Here is a 14,915-nt window from a genome sequence, read left to right as displayed (position 1 = left end):
TCCGAACCCAGAGGCGACAGACATGGAACCACACATTGGATAAACATCTCGATAGATTTATACCGTGAGACTACTTTTCTCGGTTTTTACATCGAATACTATCAAAACATGGAGCGATTTCAAAATCTTACAGGTATACAGCTTTTTGTTCTACGCTACCTTGGTGAGCATTGCAAAGTCGCTTAATCAGCGCAGGTCTCAGACAGTATATAGACACCACCAGGAGCTCTACATGTATTTTAAGTGAACTTCGAGTAGCTTTTACAGACTTATCTTTAGAACATCGAGATAATTGCGGAATTTGGATTATTTTGCGGAGCGGAGAGAAGGTGGACGAACTTTCCTCCGGGGGCTGACTTCGATCGGAAATTCTTCCACCATACATTGCCAACTAACATTTGATGGGAAATTTGTAGCGGAATTGGGTTCAGAAACATACTATCTTTACGCGAAGATGGATCTACGTAGAAGCAGCCACTCAGGGGAAATTTCTGTAAGCTAACGGGATGGTTCAACTCCGCCGCAAGAGCTCCCGTAAACTGTTATATAACTTACATCCCCTAACGGTTCGTGGTTCTTGCAATGGATACAACCGATTATCTTTCTTTGGACTATCTTCCAACACTTATACCTCCTTTATACCAAAGCGTTTTCATCTGAACAGTCACCTACCTAGTCAGATACTACAATACGGGGCGAATTCTCTCGAAGCCTCCTTATAGAGAACGGAACCATGGGCGGTTTTAATCCAGCTCGAGACATTCCTTCACTGAGTGGAAAAGTCTGTCTTGTGACTGGAGCAAACTCGGGGCTGGGTGAAGCAGCTGTTACAGCGCTCGCCCAACACGGCCCTGCGAAAATTTATCTTGCTGCTCGCTCTCAAAGCAAGGCAGAAGAAGCTCTGGAGCGTATCAGAGCAACCTCTACAGCGGCCCGATCTGCCAACATTGAATTCCTAGAATTAGACCTTGCGTCACTGGAATCGGTCAAGACGGCGGCAGCCAGAGTCAATGCCGAGGTGGATCGCCTTGATATTCTTCACTTAAATGCCGGTGTAGCATCAGTACCTGCTTCGCTCACAAAAGAAGGCTACGAAGTGCACTTCGGAACCAACTACATGGGCCATGCCCTGTTGACGCAATTGCTGCTGCCCAAACTGCTAAAAACAGCGGCTCTACCCGGTGCCGATGTTAGAATCATCTCTGTGTCATCTTCATACCATCGACTGGAGGGTACTAGCGACGGGATCTCTTTCGACAAGCTCAAGACAAATATGGAGGGTACTGGCGGCGTTGTCTTGTATGCGCAAGCCACGCTGGCAAAGGTTCTCTTCGCCCGAGAGCTTGCGAGACGGTACCCAACCATAACGTCGTTGTCAATGCACCCGGGCATAGTCAGGACTGAGATTTGGAAAGGGAAGAAAGATGCAAGTTTTCTGATGCGGACTTTTCTCCGTCCCGTGGTAAGCTTGATCGGCGTCGCCCCTGAGGAAGGCGTAAAGACACAGCTTTGGTGTACCGTTAGCAAAGATGTGAAGAATGGAGCATATTATGAGCCGATAGGAAAGCCAAACATGCGTGGAAAGTTTACTGAGGACGATGAGTTGGCGGGTGAACTGTGGAAGTGGACGGATATGGAGTTGCTTGCGCATGGCGCACCTGGGTGGGCTTAACAAATGCCTTAATCTTCATCATTTTGCGCTTATATACAGAGCAGCTAGACAGAAAATATACCAACTTCCAACCCTTAGGCAATGAGACCAGTAGAATCTGGGATACTACAAAGTGACAAGTTTCACTTATGCTTCAAGATTATAGGAGTCTGACAAGCTGTATCTACTATACGCGGTTGCAAGCTCGATTACTATACAGATGGTGAGGCTAGCTGCAATACGAGCTGTTTAGACAGGGTATCGCAGTCCTCCGTTGTCAGCGACGCACTTGGTACGATTCGGTGAAACTGGGGCTCGCTCTCGATACGGCATACTGCTGAGACAAGGAACTCACGGCTATACCCGTATTAGCAGAACTAGTAGCGATCACTTACAGGGGATGCTCAAGTCCAAGCGCATATATAACTAAACAGCCCATTCAATTAATCAACGTTCAAAGGGGTAGTCTCTCGTCAAGCTTTTGAGGTTTCTTGAGATCCTCAAACTACGCTCTTTTCAGTGGCAGCAGGTTGGCTATCGATTTCGACAACAGCAGTGTGAATACGGAACTGTACTTTGCCATCATGCCTTCTCTCAAAGACATCTCAGCATCTCTGCTGCTTGCCGGCCAAACTGCCGTCAACAACTTGCCAGAAAATGTATTCAACGTCCCCCTAACGCGTATCATGAACCTGGAGTACTACGGCATGGAATTTGAGGTCGGAAATCCTCCCCAGCAATCCTTTCTCAAAATTGATACCGGCAGCCCCACGATTGGCTTCATTTCACCACGCAGCAACATGTGTCTGCGGTCAGAGGCTCCGTGCGATCCCCTGGGAACTTATGACAACCTCACCTCATCGACAGCAGTAGTGGCGTTTCCAGGCAGTTACCCCAACTACAGCGATGGCCTGCTTGACAACGGCCAAGGCATCTTTGTCAACGACACGCTGCGATTCGCGGGCGTTGACGCTGATGACTTTCTCATTGGCTCAACCGATAGCTTTAATCTCGCTGTTCGGCTTTCGCAATCCAACCCGTTTGCGGGAATCATGGGCTTGAGTGCCATGTGCTTCACCGGACCCAAGTGCGATGTCTACCCCAGTTTGGTCCAGCAGCTTTCGGACCGCCACATTTTGAAGACTCGTGCGTTTAGCATCTACCTCGGCCCAGACGAACCAGACGCGACTGGCCATCTTCTACTGGGCGGCGTGGATGAAGCCAAGCGGGATGGACCTGTCTTTGCACAAAAGCTAGATTCGCCTTGGGACGTTGAGTACTCGTCCTTTACGCTGGACAAGGGTGGAGAGAAGACGGTTTGGCCTATAGAACCCGGAAACACAGTCACCTGGGACACAGGCGCGGCCTATCTCGGTCTGCCAACGGCCGTATTCAACGCCGTTGCCGCTGTTCTGGAACTCCCTGCAAACGTCACCTCGACACAAGATCCGTACGAGGTAGACTGCAAGCACCGTGATATTGTTGACACAGTCCTTGAAGTCGGATTTCCAGGCAACGGAACCATCAAAATCCCCGTGGGCCGCCTGGTCACCAAGCTCGATTCAGGCAAATGCGTCACCTATGCGCTGAATGGATCTGGAGGTCCTGGAGAGACAGACACTGCAACGAACTTTGGAACACCTTTCCTTCGCAGTGTTTATGCAACTTACAACTTGGACACTCTGGAGCTGACTTATAGTCAGGTGAAGTACACGGACGAGGAGCAGATTGTGGCCATTCCCGCAGCTAATTAGGAGAGGCGAAAGAGCTTTTGAGTGTTGATAATGTCTATTTCAAGGCGTAATGTCTCGAATGTTGAATATAGTTGTAGTATTGAGAGAAAAGTAAAATTGCTGGCAGGGCTATTAAAACTAGAAGAAGGTGCATACGATTCCAAGTCGAATGTTTATATGAAAGATTGGGCGGCAACTTTGTGACAAAGCAATATCTCACCGAGGTAGTGAACAGGTTCGAACGATTTGTTCGCCGAGATGGATTAGCATCTTGAAAGAGCCTTTGGAGAAATAGAATAGTATGAAGTCCATGTAGTTTATGTGCAGACTAGCGCTGAGTGTCTTAATACACGTAACCACTACTGCTAGTGCTGAGTTGCATGTATAAATATCACACCATTCTTTGAATCTAGAGAGAATATGGAGAATAGAATACAGTATGAGAAGGCGCACATTGGATGGTTGTAAAGAGCCTTGAGAAGTAACTAGTCATAGTTTTAGACAGTAGAAATAGTATGACTGCACCGGATATGCTGCTAGGTAACTCTTTCTCAATAATTGATTAGTAGCTCTATACTTACTTTACAGAACACAGTGCCGAGGACCAAAATAGTGCTTATTTAACATTTACAGTAGTTCTTTTCCGCATAGGGATCAATAATCAACAAATGCAATGCGAGTGCGAGTGCGAAAGAGTATAACCTCCAATAATAAGGTTTTTGCTTTCTAGTACTTAAAGGCGAAATGGAGTCATCTCATATTTCTTCCGCCAGCGTTAAATTGCCAATTTCCTTACTCATAACGCGAGATCACCTTTCTAGATGGCGGAAACCTTCGACTTTATTGTAGTTGGTGGTAAGAGATCCTCTTCCTAAGAATGCGAGGCAGAGAAATAATTAATTAATTGCCTTAGGCGGAACTGCCGGATGTCTCATTGCCGAAAAGTTGGCATCAACTACAACAAAGCCAAGCGTTGCGCTTTTCGAGGCCGGGGATAGACAGGAAAGCGATTCACTGCGCCAGACTTATCACCGGTTTACGCTGGCACTCACTCATCCTGAACTGAACTATGGGTCCAAGTCAACTCCTCAAGCCCATTATGGCGGCAGACAAATAGATATGATTAGAGGCAAAGGCCTTGGTGGAAGCTCGCAGATTAACTTCCAAGTCTGGTCCCTTGGAGCCAGAGGCGAGTTTGATGCTTGGGCTGAGAGAACCAAAGCCCAAGAATGGGGATTCAAGTCTATACTCGCCAGTATCAAAAAGGTACTTCCTTCCGTTGACCGATCAAATATGACGAAAGTTGAGATATGAAAGATCGAAAATGCCACTGTGAAAATACCAACTGTCTGGGAAAAGTTCTCTCAGCAAAGCGCTGACTGTCACGGCTTTGCAGGGTAAAAAGTTTCTACCACCAGCTACTGCAATCACTTGTTAACGATTACTGTAGGCCAATAGACGTATCAATTGGCCCATTGATAGAGCCAGAGGCAAAACACATTCTTGAGGCTGCTGCTGAGCTTGGGGTATGTAAATCGGACCGTTTAGGGTACAACAAACTACAAGTCTTTAACTCACCGATCTAGTATCCAATAAATTTGGACCAAAACGACGGCGATCCTATTGGCTTTGGACTATCCCTAAATTCCAACATGAAAGGGTACAGGACAACGAGCGAATCGGCATTCCTCAACAAGAGTCTTCCAAATTTGCGAATCTATCGAGGCTCCTTCGTCAGCAAGATAATCTTCGATGGAAATAGAGCCATAGGCGTGCGGTGCAATAGTTCAGAGTGTAAGCCATCGTGTGCTAGTCAACGACACAAGTGTAATTTGCTGAGACAGCCACAGACTTTGCAACTAAGGAAGTCATACTCACTGCGGGAGCAATTGGCAGCCCACATGTCTTACTTCACTCCGGAGTCGGTCCTTTGGCTGAATTGAAATCGCTCGGAATCAATGTTGTTCAAGACCTCCCAGGTGTTGGTAAGGGCTTTTCCGACCACCCTTGCATACCAGTGGTGTATCATATGGGCCATGGTTTTTCGGAAAGAGTGTCATTTTCATCTGACGAAGTAAAAATATCTGCTGCCGAGCATGAACTCAAAAGTTCAAAGACGGGGCCATTGACACAGTATATGTCTTCCGCAGTTACAGCCTTTCTTCAGTTGCCCGGTATAGTTGACGTGGAAGGATTCAACCAGCTCCCTTCCGAATCTCGAGAGCTACTTCTAAAGCAGACTACGCCTCATTTTGAGCTGGCAATGGTGAGTCTGTTAGCCTAATTAACTTGTATTGTTGTTGGAAAGTGGCTGACAGAATGCTAGCCGGGCCCCCTTATCCCGCCTACTTACGTGTTCGAAGACAAACAAGATGGCTATCTCACCATGTTCATCACGTTGATGAATCCACAATCCAAAGGATCAGTCTCTATTTCTAGTGCTGATCCTAACATTCCACCGGTCATTGATCCAAACTATCTCGGCAGTTCATTCGATCGTGCTGCCCTAAAGGAAGCTACTAAGGAGACTTTGAGCATTTTAGATGCGCCTTATCTGAAGCAGTATATCAAGCATCCAATCCTAGCCCCATCTTCATCCAATGATGAAGATATTGATGCAAGTATAAATCCACCGTGGATCTGTCAACTTAATTGCTAACACATCTTGTCTCAAAGGCATTTACTCAGGCTGCCGGCATGGGACTCTTTCATCCAAGTTGTACCGTCAAAATGGGTACGATAGATGATTCCATGAGTTGTGTGGATCGCCATTTGAAAGTATTCGGATTACAGAATTTGAGAGTTGCCGATATAAGTGTGACTCCTTTGCTTCCTAGGTACGTTTAATTCTTTTGCCTTGCCATGTTGGTTCCTATAACTAATTGCACAATAGCGGCCGTAAGTTATACGACTTGCAGCTTATCGGAATATTGTTATGAGCGCTAACGACTGACATTCCTAGACACTCAGATTGTAGCCTATATAATTGGTAATATTGCATTTGAGAAGATTTCGGAAGAATGGAATCTATAGTTTCACAGAGATTATTCTCTGTCCTGTCGGCTTTTATTCTTATAACCTTGGTTAACAAACAGATTGTTAAGATATCATGTTTGGCGTTCCCCTTGTGCAACACCTTTACTCCAGCGGGGTCAAATTCATTTTAGACAGAACAATGGTATTCGCAGAGCTCACGTTTCTCATCCTGTGGAGTTTTTACTAAGCACTGGCTGAGCCATGTGCACTACATAGGGCTTGGGATAAGCTAGAGACAAAATTGATACCCTGCCAACTCTAGCTGAACAGACCACCTGTATACATTACAGCGCTATGCTTAGGGTTTAACGAGACATAGAACTTTGGCACGATTAATAAATTGGGTATCAACGCGTTCTAATGTTTTTATCACATAGTTTACACGCCCTATCGCGCAAGTATTGCCTATATCGTCACTCGATCAAAACCGAATCCTTAATTCGTGAAGTATAGTGCTGAGGTTAGGTTGTTTCGTGCAGAAACTTTACATTGCCGCTCAAGACAGATGCCACGCTTCCGTTGTTATCAATCAGTACCGATTCAGAGAATTTGACTAATTTCAAAAGAGGCTTGTACATCCGATGTAGTGGAGATGCAAACGTGGAGATCAATGAAGGCTTCCGAAAACAGCCACCGATTCTGGCGTGCGTACATGATTCTGTGAGCCGACGGCGGGGGAAGTAAACGGCTATCGCCATAGATACGGACTTCGCTCGCTGACGCACGGCACATTATTGGGGAAATTTGGGGGCTGAAATTACAGGGCTTCGAAAAGAATGACTAGGTACTCTTGATAGCTCGTCTTTCTTAATGCTTAGCCTCTGAGGTCACAAGCATCAATAATGCATTTGTGTGAGGCTGAAAATGGTCCAAAAATACGCCTGATGATAAATATCAGCCATCCGTGCAAGGATTTGTTTAAAAAACGGGGACCACGAAATGAATAGTATACACGTGCGTTAGAGCCATACGAGCAACTTTACAGAGGATTCACTGCCATCCTTATGTGCGTGTCATTCTAGTTGGATACTAGTTACTTTCCGATCCCTGTTTTTATACAAGCCGCTTGCGGTGTAAGCTAAACTTCGGGGAATGGTCTTTCACGCGAGTCATTCCGTTTTCAAGCTTATCGGCTGTAGGTAACTTGATCACTTGACCAAGCAACATAGGGGAACAAGGACGTCTCCAGGTAGCACTTTTTGTATAGCGGACTTTATTGTGTAAGCACTATTTATATAAGAATGCGGGATCTACCCAACCATATCGCGGCCCGTCTTGGCTCTTTTGAGAACTCCGCCTTCTGCGTACCTGCTATAACATAGGAAGCCCCCAGTTCAGATGAATGGAAAGCGAACACCTTTTATGACGCGAAGCTATTGGATCCCTATTGAAATCGTGGTCGTTGATATTCGCCGTGCTTTTCATCATGGACACAATTGTACAAGCTCAAAATACCTTTGTCCATCCTACGAGCCTACTCGACAGCAACTGTATCCTCGGACACAACGTCAAAGTTGGCCCTTTTTGCCATGTTGGATCTAACGTGACTATTGGAGATGGCACGGAGCTTGTTTCCAACGTGACAATTCTATCGTCAACATCATTAGGCAAGAAATGCAAAGTATACCCATTTGCTGTCTTGGGTGGGCCACCGCAAGACAAGAAATACTCCGGTGAAAACACTACTCTAGTCATTGGAAACAAGACAATCATCAGGGAGTTTGTATCAATACATACAGGCACAGCTGAAGGAGATGGCGTTACGCGTGTCGGCAACCAATGTTACATAATGACTAATGTCCACGTCGGCCATGACTGCCAAATTGATGATGATGTGGTGCTCGCGACAGGAGCTGGGTTAGCTGGTCACGTCTCTGTTGGTAGAGGCGCCATTGTTTCTGGGCAGGCTGGTATTCATCAGTTTTGTCGGATTGGCCAGCTGGCATTCGTCGGCGGAGGAAGTATGGTCACTAGGGATGTTTTGCCTTTTTCTACCGTTATCGGAAACAGAGCAATGACAGTGGGCTTGAATGATGAAGGGTTAAGGCGGCGAGAATGGTCATCTGAAAGAATTTCAGTCCTGAGAACCGCGTTGGTGACCTTTCTCAATAAGGGAGAGAAAGGTTTGGAGAGTTACTTGAAACAGTCGTCAAACTCTGTCGATGTGCAAGTGCTGCTCGACTTCATAAAAGGCTCAGCGAGAAATATTTGTCCACCAAAAGCAGATTTGAAAGTCAAATTGGATAAGTTATAGTTCAACAGACAACACCCAACAGAATACATTTCTGAACAATGCCTTGTAAATAGACAAGCTGTGCTGTCTTGGAAGTTAAGGTGCAAGTAGAGGTGTGGTAATTGGCGAGAAAAGGCCGGTTATTTTTCTTTAGTTGTAAAGAAAAGGACCTTTGGTTTGTTTACTGGCTTCTCTTGCTTGATATCAATGTTTCTTTCGCGTTTCTCGTGGCTAGCCAAATGGAAATGAGTATAGGGATGAACTGCAGGTATCAGAAGTATGGGATAGTTGACGTTTCCTTACTGATCCAGGCTAACGGAGAAGTCTTTTTTTTTTTTTCCTTTCCTCCAGCCAAGAGCCGCTAATGCCGTTATCGTGTATGTCACAGCCACCTCAGAAATTGAATGGTCCTTTATAGAGAGCCTGCTGTCAAGACGGAACAGCTTCGATCTATTCGCACACACGGACATCCAAACATGTTTGTTCTTCTTTCTCAGCAGTACCAAACTAGTGTCGATGCGCGATACTTGGAGTCTGCACGAACAAGTCCGGTGAGGCCACGCCAAACTGCTGGCCGTGCGTCCAGTGAAGACGCAAATGCTCTGGTCCGGCGACAACAACTCAGCATCAGGCATGCCAGTCGACGGCTCTCGTCAAATTTACGCTAAATAACTAGCAATTCAACGCCTATCGCCATGGCCTCTACAGTTCAACCGTTCAGCGCTCTTATTCACTTATCAGATCGGTGTTGAGTTCGCTAACACTTAGACTTAGTTGGACCCCTCCTGTCTGGGCGGCAAGCGATGGCTCACCACCCGAATCTGGTACTCGAATACGAGTATCGTGTGCCTCAACGCGACCTAAATAATCATAATCGCTGAGGTTTATCGTTTGTTCCTGTTGCTCGGCGCTGTGAATGCTCCGCCAACCGCTATCAAGCCAACAGTGGTGGGTAGCTAAATATCACTCTGCAGATCGTCATCGAATGGCTGGAGAACGCAATGACTCCTAATACTCTGAATAACACTAATGACATCGATAGCCTCTGTCACTAGCTCACGTGCCCCTTGTGGTCGGACAGTGACACCTCCTTCAGTCGTGTTTATGATCAGTCTTCTGCTGACATTTACATGCACTATTTGATAATTACCTCCCAGACTCCCCTTCAATACGAGATTTCATTGTCAACTAAGCAACGTAGAATTTAAACCAACATTTACTTTAGTTGGCTCTGAGTGACTCTTTATAGAACTTACGAAACAAGTTCTCATATTCTGTACCATACCCGTATCACCAGCGCGAACGCTTCACCCTCGATCTGTAAATACATGTTGCATCCTGGTACATTTTCACCCGATAAAATAATTATCAGTGACCATATAAGGTTTCATTTTTGCTCGGGTTTTGCTTTCAAAGATTTGTCGCAGCCAAACTGTACATCAAAAGCCCGCAGATTTTCGAACATGCGAACTTCTCCCGCAGTCTCAGCCTCGCTTTGTGTTTGGTCAGGGCCAAAGCCAACCGGACCTCGTTGAGTTCCATCGGCTAGGAATCGGTTGATGCTCTCGTCCTGATAGACCTTGGAGCCCTGAGAATCACCGTTGCTAGTAGCTGTGGTCGGTTTACCAGAGCTGCTTCAAGTATGTTAGCGCCAACTGCCGATTATCACATTCTCTAGCGTTCAGTCAACTCTCTTGTATCTATACCAACAAGAATTCCAGCTAGGTACTGGGTAGGTACAGCACTTAGATGAAGTACAGAGGTATATTTTAGAAGACAGAGACTGTGTAAGGATAGTAAGAGTAGAAGAAGTCCATCTGATACTCCGCAAATCTCATCTTACTTACCCATCACTGCCATTGTGAGCGACATTCGCGGAAGGTGGAGAAGGCATTTTGTGCTGAGTCTTGGACAGACAAATAACAGGAGACAAGAAAGAAATTTACTCCAAACAATGTATGTAACCAGGGCGAGGAGATATTGAGCTTTCTTGATCTTTGCATACAGAAATAATATGAGAAGAGCTATAGAGGGTTTATAAATCCTAGATACAAATCTTATATTCTGCCACTGATATAATGCTATTCAAACGACAGTATCCGATATTCGTTGTAGTCTTTGAAGCTTCACATCTGAAGATGAGACAAGCAGTCATATTCGTCGACTGTCTTATTACCCCATAGCCGGATCCGTCGATAAAGTGAGACGTAGATTCATCTTCTTTGGAGTTATCGTATTAGATATAAGACATTGATCGGCGCCTCCACGCGAGGATCCATAGATAATGGCGACCTTGGCTGTCACAGCTCTGGCACATGTCCTTACGCGAAACCAAGGTGCAACGACCATTTGTCAATGTCTTACCTCTCAGACAATTGATACATTTGCTTTCTGCAGAAGCCGGTTTTGGAAGAAAGAAAAAAGGCAGCTGGATCACGATGCTCTGTGCCTCGGCCATAATCTGGCAAAAGCCCCCCAAGATGGGAAGATGCCTAAAGTTAAAATTAGCTGTCCAATAACACCCAAGAGCCGTATGGGAATCTGCAATAGGGTTGCGTCTAGTAACCAAGAATTGTTCACGAGAACAGAAATGTTCGGCTGCCCTCGTGTCTTACTTTGGGCGTCGTCTGCAGTCCCACCGGGGACATGAGCTTCTGTGTCTTGAGTTCGCGCTCAAGAAATGAGACAACGAGTCTTATATATAGCCTGATGCAGACTGCTAGTAAGGAAGAACAGCATTTTGATAAGACGCAAGAGGCATACTATTCTTAGCCTCGGGGGCCAACCCCAAAACCCACCTCGCTCTAACGTTCGAGTACTATTGGATTTGGCAATTTTTATAGCTTTTTAGTCCAAAAGCATTGATTTCACTTTGCATAATACCTTGGACATGCCTATGCTTTGAGCGTGAACCAGCTGAGCTTTTATACTTGTGAAGTGATTGCAGTACCATTTGGAGGCTTTTTAAGCACACTGTCTGTGGCTTGCTTCTCTTGTAATCAACGGCATCTTGTAGCAATAGCATTTACATAAGCTATTCCGAATGTATCTGAATCAGTAGAATAATTCGCTATAGAATTACGACATACAACGCTAACTTTTATGTACTTTATATTTAACTGAGTATCATGACCATAGCCGTACGTATATAGCTTAACAACCGTGGACTGCTTCCCATCTAGATGCTAAGTATCCGAACCACGCCCTTAGCTCTCAATACATTTTCCCACTTCAGCTGCTTTCCAAGGACAAAGATATGATAATTCAGCACCACATATGAATAAAACACAAATCCAACAGCAATGCTGCTGCCTCATTTAGCGTTCGCCAACTCAGCGATTTCGATATTAAATGAAGTGTTCGTTGATCGAAAAGTCAAAATCCAATGTATCAAAAACTTTCGAAGGAGCACACCTTTCCCAGTCATACTCGCTAAATGAATGAAAGATGGCTTTATGGTCTCTTAAAAGTATGAGATTTGATGCATAGTCCTGGGGTATAAATACCAGCCGTTCATCGCCACGCTTGATCCATAATCTCTCAAATGATATTATATCGGAACAGCAGTCCGATAGATCTGGCATGGAAAGTGGCACTACGGCCTCGTCTATTCGCAAATGCATAGTGCAGGCAAGCAAATGAAAGTGTTTCGCTCCACCAGGTACCTCAAGCCTCCTTTTCAAAGTACCAGTTTTCAAGTCCCAGATCTCACATATTTTTTGATGATCTATGCGATCAATGATTGCGATACATTCGATGGGCAGAAATATTTCTAGTTTGTGTAAAGAAGATACCCAATAACCTGGTTTGATAACACGCAAAACTGCTCCTGTTTGGGCATCCAAAAGCTGAATTTGATATGAAAGGGTTCCCGCCACGCAGTCGCTGACAAGAAGCCGATCATTATCAAAGAAATAAATGTATCTTGGTTGATGAGAACTTCCTTTGAACTGGTCCAAATGGACGCCTGCTTCGAGATCGAACATAGATAAATGCTCATTTATCATTACAGTTGCGATAAGCTTAGAATCAGGCGAAATTGCCATAGCTGGATAGTAGCCCTGGTCCACAGTCTGGATCTTGTGAATCATTTGCAGACTTTGTGTATCCCAAATCTGGATATCATTATGAATGTTATGTAGTGCAATAAGCTTGCTGTCGGGAGAAAACATGTGCCGCTGGGAATCAAGCACATAAGAAAACCCGAGGTCGCTTAGGTGAAACACAGATTTCCCTTGACTGCAATCGAATAAATCGTAGTCTCGGAGCCACTCGATCGCGATGAACTGGTTATTGGGCGATAGAACCATATTCTTTGCCCTAGACTGAGCGGTAAGGCTGACTGTATACACCATTTCCAAGTTTTGGGTTTTCCATATGTACAATTGACCTTTCTCAGGGTCTATCTTATTTTCTTTGAAAGGTGACATAACAGCGACGAACTTATTACAGTCAGAAGTTGTAGTTTGAGGCAGTCTAGAAAGATTGGAATCAGTGGCAGCAGGCTGTTGTGTGCCACTGGCATGTCCCAGAATCGGATGGTATTATCCTTTAAAGTTGAAGCGAGAAACGTTCCATCCGACGAAAATATGATTTCGCTATCCAGAGTGAAAAAGGCAACAGGACAATTTACGGTATGCGTTTGATAGCCAGATGCGGCATCTAGTAGCACAATATAGAGAATTGAAGTTACAGCAAGGACTCGATCGTTGGGCGAAAAGGTCATGCCTCTGGGGGACTCTATAGGCTTAAGCAACCGCCTTGCCCGAGTTTGAAAGTCGAAGAGCTCAACATGATTGGGTCTTGCCAGACCTACCATTTGGGCGCTGGATAATAATTTAGATGAACAGATTCTTCCTGCGTAGTGAGCCGGAATGCCAGCAGACTGTCCTGTATGGGCGTCTAAAAGGCCAGTTATCTCATCGTCGCTATAAGCAACGTGCTTACCATCAGGCAAGAAGGAGACGGCACCGCCCCATATAGAATGAAGATCTTTGCCCCATTTCCAGTCAATACTGGCGATATTCCACATCCGCATATCACCATCTTCTTCGCCATCACCAGCAGAAACTGACGCGAGTGAAGTGCCATCTGGTGAAAATACAACCTGGCTAACTTCTCTGTCCTGTCTCAGAATGCCTTGAACTGCACCAGTCGTAGAATTATGCAGTCGTATTTTGCAATCCCACAATCCACAGGCTATAAGCTGGCATTGGGGAGAAATGTCAACCGATAAAACCTGAAAGGAATGACCCTCAAGGATACGTTGATTTGCGCCCGTCACGACATCCCATATCCAAACAGTCCCATCTTCACACCCCGAAGCCAGATATTTGCCATCTGTCGAGAATACAAATGCGTTGGGAGGTCGTGGATGCCACAGAATCTGTGTGTAAGGGGCCCACGTGGGGCGCCTTTGAAAAGAAGGGATGATCCAATTCGGAAGTTGGCTATTGTATATTTGACGGATAATGCTTTGCTCAGGACTGAATAGGAGCGCCGAACAATACACTTGCAACGGAGCCTCTTCAATAATCCCGCTATGTTCAAAAGCAAATCGCTTAGTATCGCGTACAAGATCAACAAGCGTCTTTTCCATATCGCTTGTCTGATCGTTGACAAGGCCAAAAGTCTCCTCAGGCTGGAACCACTTCATCCAACTCCATATGCTCTGTCTGCTTGGATGGGAATCATTTCCCTTTTTAAGTTTATCTGCTAGTGAAGACTGAAGGCCTGCCAACATGGCCATTCCCTCAGTCAGCCAAGAAACTCGGCTTGAAAGAATTCCACCACGCCCCGTGATTGAACCAATCCCGTTCACTCTTCTGTAGATGCTTCATCCAGTAGCTGCAGGCATACTGAACTGAAAGAGGAATGCATTCGTTCACTCGGACTTTGATACATCCAGCGCCTTTGTTCCTGGCTTTTTAAGTTTGCACATGTCTTTGTGCAGAGAACTGCGCATAATCACCAAACAGCATTCGAATAGCTCATAATGTAGCTGTCTAGTGGGAATTTGGAATTTTTCGTCGCAACATCTTTTTGAGTCTAGGAGAAAATCTCTAAAAGAGGGATGCAGGGTATCAATCTTGCTTTCGTCGTCTTCTGAGATGTCCAAAACAGACCCAAGGGTATTGAGTACTGACATTATCCTTGATTTGGGTTCGTCAATAATAGCAGCGAGGTGACTTAAATTGAACGCGTCGAACAAAACCACAATTGACCCGACAACTTTCTGAAACCTTCGTTGTAATATGAGAGC

At 45.3% G+C, this 14,915-nt stretch overlaps 6 protein-coding genes across 6 annotated transcripts; 4 read left to right on the top strand and 2 right to left on the bottom strand.

The window, feature by feature from the left end:
- Positions 1-733: 733 nt before the first annotated feature.
- TGAM01_v204720 (short-chain dehydrogenase/reductase) lies at positions 734-1,672 on the top strand (the record flags this gene model as incomplete). Its single annotated transcript, XM_018801580.1, has 1 exon — positions 734-1,672. The coding sequence occupies one exon, from the start codon at positions 734-736 to the stop codon at positions 1,670-1,672; it is 939 nt and encodes a 312-aa protein (XP_018665373.1).
- A 563-nt stretch (positions 1,673-2,235) lies between these two features.
- On the top strand, positions 2,236-3,405 carry TGAM01_v204719 (hypothetical protein; the record flags this gene model as incomplete). Its single annotated transcript, XM_018801581.1, has 1 exon — positions 2,236-3,405. One exon carries the CDS (start codon positions 2,236-2,238, stop codon positions 3,403-3,405), a length of 1,170 nt encoding a protein of 389 aa, XP_018665374.1.
- An 800-nt stretch (positions 3,406-4,205) lies between these two features.
- On the top strand, positions 4,206-6,417 carry TGAM01_v204718 (GMC oxidoreductase; the record flags this gene model as incomplete). The annotated part of the gene is made up of 8 exons (XM_024549493.1): positions 4,206-4,239; positions 4,298-4,650; positions 4,702-4,781; positions 4,835-4,910; positions 4,971-5,178; positions 5,235-5,650; positions 5,711-6,005; positions 6,347-6,417. The coding sequence occupies 8 exons, from the start codon at positions 4,206-4,208 to the stop codon at positions 6,415-6,417; spliced, it is 1,533 nt and encodes a 510-aa protein (XP_024405723.1).
- Positions 6,418-7,846: 1,429 nt separating this feature from the next.
- TGAM01_v204717 (female fertility-7) lies at positions 7,847-8,674 on the top strand (the record flags this gene model as incomplete). The annotated part of the gene is made up of 1 exon (XM_018801583.1): positions 7,847-8,674. The coding sequence occupies one exon, from the start codon at positions 7,847-7,849 to the stop codon at positions 8,672-8,674; it is 828 nt and encodes a 275-aa protein (XP_018665376.1).
- Positions 8,675-10,040: 1,366 nt separating this feature from the next.
- TGAM01_v204716 (hypothetical protein) lies at positions 10,041-10,547 on the bottom strand (the record flags this gene model as incomplete). Its single annotated transcript, XM_018801584.1, has 2 exons — positions 10,041-10,284; positions 10,501-10,547. 2 exons carry the CDS (start codon positions 10,545-10,547, stop codon positions 10,041-10,043), a joined length of 291 nt encoding a protein of 96 aa, XP_018665377.1.
- Positions 10,548-13,282: 2,735 nt separating this feature from the next.
- Positions 13,283-14,396, bottom strand: TGAM01_v204715 (hypothetical protein; the record flags this gene model as incomplete). Its single annotated transcript, XM_024549492.1, has 2 exons — positions 13,283-13,315; positions 13,470-14,396. The coding sequence occupies 2 exons, from the start codon at positions 14,394-14,396 to the stop codon at positions 13,283-13,285; spliced, it is 960 nt and encodes a 319-aa protein (XP_024405722.1).
- Between the last annotated feature and the right edge of the window lie 519 nt (positions 14,397-14,915).

Source organism: Trichoderma gamsii (assembly GCF_001481775.2).
Source record: "Trichoderma gamsii strain T6085 chromosome Unknown Scaffold_14.2, whole genome shotgun sequence".
NCBI classification, from domain to species: Eukaryota; Fungi; Ascomycota; class Sordariomycetes; order Hypocreales; family Hypocreaceae; genus Trichoderma; species Trichoderma gamsii.
The sequence above is the reverse complement of the archived record's forward strand: the minus strand, read 5'-3'. Positions and strand labels throughout refer to the sequence as shown.